The sequence below is a fragment of the Anomaloglossus baeobatrachus genome, chromosome 2 (assembly GCF_048569485.1).
Source record: "Anomaloglossus baeobatrachus isolate aAnoBae1 chromosome 2, aAnoBae1.hap1, whole genome shotgun sequence".
In the NCBI taxonomy this organism is placed as follows: Eukaryota; Metazoa; Chordata; class Amphibia; order Anura; family Aromobatidae; genus Anomaloglossus; species Anomaloglossus baeobatrachus.
This window is the reverse complement of record NC_134354.1, coordinates 144,127,346-144,139,318: the sequence shown is the minus strand read 5'-3', so window position 1 is coordinate 144,139,318 and position 11,973 is coordinate 144,127,346. Positions and strand designations below refer to the sequence as shown.

General features: G+C 48.3%; 1 protein-coding gene across 2 annotated transcripts in view; it reads left to right on the top strand.

Moving 5' to 3' along the window:
• The first annotated feature begins 7,448 nt into the window (after positions 1–7,448).
• Positions 7,449–11,973, top strand: part of SMS (spermine synthase) — a 225,094-nt gene continuing 220,569 nt past the window's right edge. The window contains exon 1 of one of the 2 annotated variants that reach the window (XM_075333409.1): positions 7,449–7,594. In XM_075333409.1, the coding sequence (XP_075189524.1) occupies positions 7,546–7,594 (49 nt within the window). In that variant the 5' untranslated portion in view covers positions 7,449–7,545. The remainder of the gene's footprint in view (positions 7,595–11,973) is intronic. The other variant, XM_075333410.1, reaches the window with a different exon arrangement.

Below are 11,973 nucleotides of genomic sequence, written 5' to 3'. Positions count from 1 at the left end.
CACCCCTGCCGCATCAGTCAGCCTTCCTGCTGTTCTGTAGAACGCAGGTCTAAATTGACCTACAGTCTACAGAACGGATACCAATAGTGCAGGGAGATCATGTGTTCCTGCTCAACCACAGAGTGTTAGATTATGTGCCCAAGGGACAACGTACCCGAGGACTTTGCCACAGGTTTGTCCTCAGGTTTACCGCAGCTGCTGCCCGGAATCCGCAACTATCCATTGCTGCGGGATTCAAGCATTTTTGTTGCGGTAAACCTCCGGAAAAAGTGCGGAAATACCTGTGGACATCCCGCCCTCTATCTCCAAAAAGCGGAAAAGCGGGACATCCGCAGATATTTCCGCATGAAAAATTGACATGCAGTTACATGCGGCTGCGAGAAATCCGCAGCATTTTCCGCAGGCACACATACATACGCATTGATACAGCGCTCCCCAAATCCCATAAGATAACATGGGGAGTGTCTGTACTTGTGCTGCGGATTTAGCTGGAAAATCTAGATAAATCCGTAGGTTTTCCGAGGCAAAATCCGCAGGTATGTTGTCACGTTGTCAATTGCTTCTGCGTTCTTTTCTGCGTTTTCACCATTGAAAGCAATGAAAAAAATGCTGAAAAAGCGGCAGAAACACACTTTTTTTCCCCCGCAGCGTTTTTTCTGCCAGAACATGCAGATTTGGATGTACAGGGCGGGTCATAAGTATGGATACACCCTGATAAAAAAAAGGAAAGTTGAATTCAAAATGGCGGCTTTGCAGATGGCCGCCGTGGGCGTCACCCGGCCTCGAATGTTTTGCGCCTCCCATGTACTAATATACCTCAAACGGTAAGGTGTATCCATACATTTGGCCCACCCAGGGTGTATCCATACTTATCACCCACCGAGTAGATTATCTGCAACGTGTGCACATAGCTAACTGTCTCAGCACTACGCACGCCGATACAGTTAAAAGTAGAGGAGCTTCTGGTGGGCCCTTGAGATCATGGGGCCTATGGTAACAGACCCCTCCCGTAACTACACTACTAGCTATTGTGTAAATGTATTTTGTAATTAGCATATTGTTGAGGCCTCCTTCACACGTCCGTGTTTCTGATACGTGTGACATCCGTTTGCACAAGTACCGGAGACACGAAGACCATTAAAATCAATAAGTCTGCGCACATGTACGTGTTTTCACACGGATCGCGTGTCTGTGTGGAGCATAGGCGTGCCCATGTGCTCCACACGGTGACATGTCTGTTTTTCAACGGCAGCACGGGTGTCACATGGATGTGATCCGTGTGACATCAGTGTGACACGTACCAGAGAAAACACCTGTCATTTAAATAAAATGATTTTCTATACTCACCTGTCTCCAGCTGCTGTGTCCGGCGCTGATCTCTTTTGCTTCCAAGCCTGCTCATTATGCTCATGCATATTCACTGCACCGTGGACCCAGAAGCAGTGTCAGCACCGGAGACAGAAGGGCCGGGGGACAGGTGAGTATACAAGTACATGCTGTCTGTGTGCTATGCGGATGTCATACACATAGCACATTTACATCACATGCAGAACACACACGGACACACGCACACACACATGCACCTAGACCATGGACTGTGCAAAACATGTGTTTTGCATGTACGTGTGAAAGAGCCCATAGAGGTATACTTTCTATATAAATGACTGTTTGTGATGGAGTTACATTTTGCAACTGATGTTGGAGGACAAATATCTAAAAATTGTGACTGCATTTCCTGTAAAACATAGTGTGCACTATATTCTTCAGCACACAGCAGCTCTGGGCAAAGCTACCAGACAAAATAGTGCTGCATGCTGCGGTATTGTGTCCGATAAAGGTAGGAACACCATGGCAGAAACCTGATGAACCTCATAATAGTCACTTGGTTTTGTCAGGTGGTGATGCTGGTGCCCATCATTTGATTGATCCATCACTGCCATCAATCTCTGCTCCATAGCAATTGGACTAGAAACTTTAAGGTTTTTGCACAATGGCATCTTTTAGACGTCGGTATACATGACGAGTTTTCCAAGAAAGGACTCTTCAGGAAAATGCCAGCAGTGTTTTTCCTAAAGCGTCTCCAGCAGCTTTCTTTCTATAGTTTATGCGATTTTGTCAACAGTATCTTATTTATTTTTTTTTGCAATTTAAACCTTTACAAGCGAGCCGCCCCCAAAGGTTTGTATGCTACTTTTTTCTTTGTTTAACTGTTTCCTGGCTTTAGAAGCCTAAAGTTATTAAAACGTGACATTAATAGATGGAAGATATGTACAGCAAGGTTTGGAGGTTTGGAAGTTTTTTCGTATCCTACCTCAAAACGTTGCTGCTTGCAGATAACCTTAAAGAGGTGATCCACTACAAAGCATAGTGGCCAGATCGATGTAAAGCTGAGACAGAAGGCTTTTTTTAAGTACCTTCTGTTGTCAATTCTGCCTGTAAGCAGCGCTATCACTGTCCGCTCATCCCCCATCACGTGACCCCCAGTTGCAGTGACCTCTAATGTCCGGAGATATCACGTCAACGGAATTGGAAGTTGACCCAAGCAAATAGCTGAATCCAGACAGAAAATTAGGTACTAAAGGGAGACCTAAAATATAACTTTTATTTCACGTGCTTAATAAAAAGTGAACCTAGTCTCACTAAGAGTAAAACCAACAAACCACAGACATAAATATGTCCTGTTATGTACAGGGACAAAGAAACAGACCAATAAATTCTTGGCCCTTGGTGATAGGGTACGGCAAATGATGGCCTCAAAGTTGAACTGAGGATACTACCAAAAAGAGGACCCCCACCATAAGAAAGTTAACAATAACTCTGAGACACATCCCTACTCATTCATAGGCTGAATATAACAGACTTGGGGCATGTGTCACAGAAATCAAAGGTATATGTTAACAGTTATCCTGGAACATATCCCTCCTCACTCATAAAGCTGAATTCAAAATCAGCATAAGGGCATGTGTCACAGGTATCAAACATGGACCATAGGGAATCATAATCAATTGTCCCATCAAGGAACGATCTTACCCGGTCCAGCTGATGTTTTGGAAGGGCGGCAATTGGGAGGACCACCAATGATGGCTTATCCAGGGGGGGCTGTCCACCAGCTCATCAGATCCCACAATGATAATGCCAGACGGTCACTTCCATATTACGGCAGAAACTCACTCCCAACGCGTTTCATGGAAAACAATCATCAGGGGAGTAGGTGAGTTAAATCATATATGGCCCATATCATCCTATGTGGCCATTTCCATATGCCCAAAGAGATTCGCACTCCTAGGTGCGTCAGTCATACGCCCATTCAAAGGTGATTGTTTTCCATGAAACGCGTTGGGAGTGAGTTTCTGCCGTAATATGGAAGTGACCGTCTGGCATTATCATTGTGGGATCTGATGAGCTGGTGGACAGCCCCCCCTGGATAAGCCATCATTGGTGGTCCTCCCAATTGCCGCCCTTCCAAAACATCAGCTGGACCGGGTAAGATCGTTCCTTGATGGGACAATTGATTATGATTCCCTATGGTCCATGTTTGATACCTGTGACACATGCCCTTATGCTGATTTTGAATTCAGCTTTATGAGTGAGGAGGGATATGTTCCAGGATAACTGTTAACATATACCTTTGATTTCTGTGACACATGCCCCAAGTCTGTTATATTCAGCCTATGAATGAGTAGGGATGTGTCTCAGAGTTATTGTTAACTTTCTTATGGTGGGGGTCCTCTTTTTGGTAGTATCCTCAGTTCAACTTTGAGGCCATCATTTGCCGTACCCTATCACCAAGGGCCAAGAATCTATTAGTCTGTTTCTTTGTCCCTGTACATAACAGGACATATTTATGTCTGTGGTTTGTTGGTTTTACTCTTAGTGAGCCTAGGTTCACTTTTTATTAAGCACGTGAAATAAAAGTTATATTTTAGGTCTCCCTTTAGTACCTAATTTTCTGTCTGGATTCAGCTATTTGCTTAGGTTGATACTGTGGATCCCTTGGGTATTCTGCTATTTGATTTGGAAGTTGACCCAGCATCACCAAGGCGGGACCCGTGCGTGACTGGGCTGTAGGTGGAGTTTCATCGCATGTCATAGCCTAATTCGGTAATCCAGCATTGTATTCAATGATTCACCTGAGGTTAGGTCACTGAGTTTAATAAGTTCAACTCAGGTCAGCTCACCTGAGGTCACAGCTGGGAATCCGTGGGAACCCCAGATGTGACGTCAGGTGAACTCAGTGATATCACCACTCACAGCTGCGGCTGAATCAGTGTGTCCCTGATGACCGCAGTGAATGGTCACGTTTTCTAATGTGACAGCGTGCTGCAACCTCAGGATGTAGCAGAGCCAGGATTGTCGTGGGAGCTCGTGTGGATTACGTCGGACCTGCAGGGTGTTTTGGGGGTTATTAAATTGGAGAACGAGGGTGTTTTTTTAAATACAGGATTTTTCTCTGTTTTGTATATATTTCTTTTGACTTACAGGGTTAGTAATGTGGGGGGGGGGGGGTCAGAGACACCTATTTCCATTACTAACCTCGGGCTTGAAGACAGCTGTGATTTTTTGATAATTCTCAGCTGTCATTAACCCCTTATATTACCCTGATTGCCACCACACCAGGGCAATCGGGATGAGCAGGGTAAAATGACAGCATTGGCACATCTAATGGATGCGACAATTCCGGGGTGGCTGCAGGCTGCTATTTTTAGCCTGGGGGGCCAATAACCATGGGTCTCCCTAGCTTGAGAATACCAGACCCTAGATGTCTGCTTTATCTTGGCTGGGTATCAAAATTAGGGGGGACTGCAAGCCGTGTTTTTTAATTATTTGTTTAAATAATTTTTAAAAAGCCGCATGGGGTCACTAGTATTTTGATACACAGCAAAGATAACATGCACAGCTGGGGCTGCAGCCAGTAGCTGTTTGCTTTATCTTTGCTAGGTATTTTTGCACCATTTTTCCCCAATTATTTATTTATATTTACACTCCACAACCAATGACAGATGTCGACAGTCTGACTAATACCAATCACAGAAACTATCACAGAGGGTGGGCGTGAGAAGCAGTGAATGTGCATGAAAGCTAATGAGCAGCCTGGAAGAAATGTGACAGCCACATGGGAAACTCAGTAAGGCTGGGGTCACATTAGTGTATGACATCTGATGCGAGAGCAATGGATGCGATATACTAATGACACTCGGCTGCTGCTCTGCTGCGAATCGGGTCACAGCTGCAAAGAAGAGGGGCGGGCGCTGCAGAGAAGAGGGAGGGATTAATCTCCCTATGCCCACCTCCATTGTCAGCCTGTGCGTATATCGTACTGCACTTGGATAACATCAGAGTGCAGTCCCATGTTTCTCTCGCACCCATACACTTGAATGGGTGCGAGTGATATGGCTCTTGCAGACAAAATAGAGAACTTCAATAGGGTACACTGTATTTTTGGCCCTAGTGATGATCAAAGAAAAAAATGGAATCAAGTATCAGCACCAAAACTAAAAGTCAACATGAAAAAATCACAGCATACACAAGTCTTTTTCGTATTTCAGTTTAAACTCACCTATTAAAGTCTATGGGTGTATAAAAAAAAAAAAAAAATCGGATCCCATAGGGATCATCCCTTAATATGCAATTTTTATTGATACATTATGATTACATAGAAAACTGTATTTGGTCTTGTAACATTTTTTCATTTGTGCCATACAGGTGATAATCCAGATAAACAATTGTCCAATTTTCATCCAGAAAAAAAACCGGATGATTTTTTGTACATGCTCTTGTGATAACCATGAGGTACACAGACCGTCTGGCTTTGTGACCCTGCAAACATATTTGGCTATATGTCAGAGGTGAGCATGGCCTAGAGGCAAGCCCTGGTCCCTGTCGCACAGTATTGTGCCAGGGTGCCCGCTGCATTCTGTGATGTGTCGCGGGCGGAGGGGACGCGCTCGGGTCCGCGGCTGCTCGGGCCGGACCCGGGGACTCGAGCAGCGCTCCTCGTCCACGAGTGAAAAGGGGGTGGTTTGTTTTGGGAGATAGTTAGTGACGCCACCCGGGTCGTGGTGATAAAGGGCACCATCGCTGCTGGTGACGGGGATCCCGGGAGCGATGGTAGGGAGCAGCTAGGATGTTGTCCCCTCCGTGGGTAGGGGTTGGTGATTTCGGGGCCCGGTGGTGTACCGGGGAGGCTGGATGGCTGGGGTGCAGGGTTGCAGGGGCAGCGCGGTATGGGGACAGTGTTGCTGATGTATGTAAAGCACTGTGGAATTAATGGCACTATATAAGGGAATAAATATTATCTCCCTGCCCTTCTCCCTTGCACCTTTCCTTTGCCCTTCTCCTATATCCTCCTCTCCCTGCCCCACTCCTTTGCCCCTACCCCTCCCCTCTCCTGCCCTTCTCCTTACCCCTTTCCCTGCCCATCTCCTTTGTTCCCCTCCTATTATGCTCTTCTCCTTTGCACCTCTCCTCTTATGCCCCTCTCAGCTCATGCCCTTCTCTTAACCCCTCTCCCTGTCCATCTCCCTTGCCTCTCTCCTCTCCCTTGCCCCTCTCCTCTCATGACCTTCTCCTTGCTCCCTCCTCTCATGCCCTTCTCCTGCCCCTCTCCTCTCATGCCCTTTTCCCTGCCTCTCTCCTTTGCCTATCTCCATGCCCATCTCCCTTGCCCCTCTCCTCTCATGCCCCTCTCCATGCCACTTTCACCTTTCCTCTCATGCCCTTCTCCTTTGCCCCTCTCATGCCCTTCTCCCTGCCCCTCACCTTTGCCCCTCTCCATGCCCGTCTCTCTTGCCCCTCTCCTCTCAAGCCCTTCTCCCTGCCCCTCACCTTTGCCCCCTCCCTGCCCTTCTCTTGCCCCTCTCCTCTCCTCCTCACCTTTGTCCCTCTCCCCTCATGCCCTTCTCCTTGCCCCTCTCTTCTCATGCCCTTCTCCCTGCCCCTCACCTTTACCCCTCTTCCTACCCTTCTCCTCCCATGCGATTCTCCTTTTCTCCTCTTCTCATGCCCTTCTCCCTGCTCCTCACCTTTGCCCCCTCCCTGCCCCTCTCATGCCTTTCTCCCTGCCCCTCACCTTTGCCCTTCTCTTGCCCCTCTCCTTTAATGCCCTTCTCCCTGCCCCGCTCTTTTGCCTCTCTCCCTGCCCTTCTCCTCTCATGCCCCTCTCCTCTCATACCTTCTCCTGCCCCTCACCTTTGCCCTTCGCCTCTGTCCCTCTCCCTGCCCTTTTCTTGCCCCTCTCATTTCATGCCCTTTTCCCTGCCCTTCACCATTGCCTCTCTCCCTGCCATTCTCCTCTCATGCCCTGCTCCTTGCTCCTCACCTTTGCCCATCTTCATTGCCCCTCATGCCCTTCTCCTGCCCCTCTCTTGCCCCTGTCCCTGCCCTTCTCCTGCCCCTCTCTTGCCCCTGTCCCTGCCCCTCTCCCTGCTCCTCCCTTGCTCTCAGTTCCTCCCTCAGCTGTGTAGCCGGCCGAGCGCACTCAGTCAGTCTGTGACACCGGGCAGTGCAGCAGCGGCCGCCTCCCCCAGGCATGGCACAGGGCTCACCATGGCAGCAGTGCGACAAAACACCCTTGACTTCCAGCTCGGTGGCACAGGTACCGTGCACGGCCGGGTCACTGCGGGGAGGGGGCTCTGCCTAATAATGAGGGGAGGGCGAGCGGCGTTCATTCCCTCACTGTATTAGCGCCCGCTGTATTTCTGGTGCCAGGCACAGCCCTCTGCCCCCGGGCGCACAGGAAGCTGTAATGTCCCCTCTGCAGCCGGTGTATGTGGAGCCGCTGACATACAGCGCTGTGTGCACGGGCTCTGCCGGCGCCGCTGTTCCACGGTTCATTACATGGTTCACGGATAGCATGGAAGTGGCTCGGGCGGGCATGTTTATTTGCTGGGCCCGGCCGCCGTCATGTACCGCAGCGCATTACACAGGGCTTGCTTGTTCTTTCACCTTCAGAATGTGGAGACACGTTGTGTATAACGTGGAAGAAACACGCCGGGCCTAGGCGGCCACACACCGGGCTGTTATTATGGCTTATCATGTTTAGTCTCGCCGCACGCATGACCTTTGTGCATGCTGGCACAGCAGAGGGTGCACTGACAGCGGTGGTACAGGTGCATGGTGCAGTGAGGGGCAGACACAAACCATAGGGGCATCTAGAGCTGTGGGTGCAGTGTATAGATACTTAGAAATGACAGGATGGCCCCTTTTTTCTGTCCCATTGCGGTGTGCCCCTTAGTCCTGTGTGCCACTGAAATCCACGGGCACAGCAGATTTATTATACACAGTAGGAGGCCGAGCAGTGACAGATTGTCACCGGTAATGATGGGTCGCAGCGGTAATGAGGCCGAATTCAGAGGTCCAGGAAAAGCAGTGCGAGAATGGAGCGCCATGTCAGGACCGGCCGCGGCCCCCAGGCCCGAGCCTAGTGCCGGTGGGCATATATGAGGTCAGGCATGAGACCACCGGGCGGTCTGCACTGGGACTGACACTGACAGACGTCTGACTTGGCCTAAATGGTTGATGCAGGGTTGAGGAACCCATTAGGCTATGTCCGCAGGCTGTATCCTAGTGGTGACTACAGAAATACAGCCTGGGGCTCAAAAGCGCATCCAAAAAACGCATGCCTTTATGATCATTGGTCGCCACAAAGATGCAGCCAAAAATAGCTGCAACGTGCGCACAGCAAAAATGAAATCTCATAGACTTTGCTGGGATGGAAATGCATGCAGTGTGGTGACACAAACTGAACCCAGAAAAAAACAGCATGAGGCCTAAATCCCCACATTCATTTGGGACACCAGGGTTAGTGCCACCTGACTGCCACCATTATAAAGCCCCAAACTCATTCGGGATGCCAGGACCAGTGCCACCTGACTGCCACCATTGTAAAATCTGACAATCGGGACACCAAGACCAGTGCCACCTGACTGCCACCATTGTCCAGGCCGTCTTAGGCTAGTTTCACACTTGCGTTGAATGGCATCCGTTGCATTGCGTTGTGTGACGGATGAAACGGATGCATTGCATATAATGGCACAACGGATGCTACGGATCGGACAAAACAACGGAAAGCTTTTTTTTTTTTTTTTTCTTTTTTACAGTTTTACCGGCAGCAGACTATTGTGAACGATCATCTGAGCGCTCTCACATGCCGGCGGCCAGGCGCTCAGCTGAACGCTCTCACAAGCCACGGCCGGGTGCTCAGCTGATCACTATCACATGCCAGCGGCCGGGCGCTCAGCTGATCGCTCTCACATGCCGGCGGCCGGGCGCTCAGCTGATCGCTCTCACATGCCAGCAGCCGGGTGCTCAGCTGATCGCTATCACATGCCAGCGGCCGGGCGCTCAGCTGAACGCTCTCACATGCCGGCGGCCGGGCGCTCAGCTGATCGCTCTCACATGCCAGCAGCCGGGTGCTCAGCTGATCGCTATCACATGCCACGGCCGGTCACTCAGCTGATCGCTCTCACATGCCGGCGGCCGGGCGCTCAGCTGAACGCTCTCACATGCCGGCGGCCAGGCGCTCAGCTGAACGCTCTCACATGCCAGCAGCCGGGTGCTCAGCTGATCGCTATCACATGCCGGCAGCCGGGTGCTCAGCTGAACGTTCGGCCACCGAGAGACAAAATAAAGTTTCTGTGATTAAAAAAAAAAAAGAAGAGCATGCGCAGTGAAAAATAGAGGATTCCGCCGCTCAAAAAACATTACATGCTGCGTTCCTTCCGCCCGGCGGATGCAACGCAGCGTCGGCCAGCAGAAGCAACACAGGTACTTTTGGCACAATCCGTCATCCATACAAGTCTATGGGAAACAGCGGAATCTGTTAACGGATTCCGCTGTTTTCCAAAAGGGCGGATTGTGACGGAAGGAAAAAAACGCAAGTGTGAAAGTACCCTTACCCGACCGATAGTCAGCCAAATGCTTGTTTCCCACCATTGTCTATGTAAATATAGAAGAGCTCAGCCAGCGAACAAGCTCAGTAGTTGATCACAACCTAAAAATCAACCCAAGACATCATTCAGACGTGTATTTTTTTTTTATCATGAATATTTAAAGGAAAAAACATACAGTCCCATAGAACTTAATGAGTGCCGTGTCCATTCTTCTGACGTTTTCTGCTTTGAAGAAGCTCTGTACCTTCCAAGTTGATGGAAAAGCTGAGCATATTTTTGAGCATTTTCCTAACATTTTTGCTTGAAAAAACAAATAGACTGGAGTTAAAAACTCTGTAAAGCTCTAAAGACAAACAACAACCCACCAGCGACCAAAAACATTGACAATGCCCCTAAAGAAACATCAAACAAAGCTAAAAAAGACCCTTCTTAGGCTATGTTCGCACTGAGCGTTTTTTGCGGCGGTTTTTCCGTTTTTCGGGTGCGTTTTTGGGCTCAAAGCTGCATGATTTAAACTCACCAGTCTATGACTTCATTTTTGCTGTCCGCACACAACTTTTTTTTTAGCTGCGTTTTTGATCTAAAAAAAAAAAAAGTGGACTCTTTCCTGTGTTTTACTGCGTTTTTCACCCATGTAATGCATTGGAAAATTTCAGCAAAACGCAGTGATCAAAAAAGCAGCAAATCGCAGCCAAAAACACCGAAACGCGGTAAAAACGCAGCGTCAATAAAACGCTGTGTGCACACATAGCCTAAAAGCATCTTCTAGAAAAACTTGTCAGGTTCTCCCGCGTGATAATGTCGGGTGACGTCCCCTTAGGGTATTTTCGCATAAACACACACATATCCACTTCAAAATCCATGTAAGAAACACGTCCAATACTCTGAATACGCAATTTCAATGGGAACATGCCTATGTGCACATGATGTTTTGTCCACATGTTTTTTTCATGTTGAAAAGAAAGTCCATTGAGTATAGTGGTGCGCTCCGAAAATTCCCATTTCCGAAAAGAAAGTACATGTCAATTCTTGAGACATTTCTTCGTGCTCCCAAATTTCATTTTGGTTCAAAATGGTTTTGCACGTTGATTTTTCAGCCAGAAAAATCCACAGCAAACAATAAACAGCGTGTGAACATAATCTGTAAGGTACATACACACTGACAGTTTTCATCCGATTTTCTCTGTATATCCCACACAACCTAAATATAAAAGAGCTGGAGAGACAAAAAGTTCAAATAGGGTCTCACCCAAGATATTGGGGGACGGGCAGCACGGTGGCTCAGTGGTTAGCACTGCAGCCTTGCAGCGCTGGGGTCCTGGGTTCAATTCCCACCAAGGACATCATCTGCAAGGAGTTTGTATGTTCTCCCCGTGTTTGCGTGGGTTTCCTCCGGGTTCTCCGGTTTCCTCCCACACTCCAAAGACATACAGATAGGGACTCTAGATTGTGAGCCCCAATGGGGACAGTGTTGCCAATGTATGTAAAGTGCTGTGGAATTAATAGCGCTATATAAATGAATAAATTATTATTATTATTATTATTATGAATGTTAAGTAGCGGAGGATCACCTGAAATGGTTGTGAGAGTAACGACAACTGTAAAAACATGTACAGCCCCACGTGGATTGAAGACCGAGAATGTGGAGAGAAGGGGTTAATCCGTGCTGCTGTAGAGAATGGACAGTAGACAGAATCCTGGTTCGTGACTTATTGGTCAACGCGTTTCAGAGAATGGAACTTCTCCTTTTGTCCTGATTAAAGAAACGTTCCATTCTCTGAAACGCGTTGACCAATAAGTCACGAACCAGGGTTCTGTCTACTGTCCATTCTCTACAGCAGCACGGATTAACCCCTTCTCTCCACATTCCCAGTATCCCACACAGCCTGGCATCTGTGGCAGCAGCTATAACCCCCTTCACCCTCGGGCAATTTTTCATTTTCGTTTTTTCCTCCCCTTTTTCCGAGAGCGATAACTTTTTTATTTGTCCTTCAATCTTGCCATGTGAGGGATTGTTGTTTGTGTTACAAGTTGTACAGTAGTTTTGAATGACACCATTAGTTTTAGCATATAGTGTACTGAA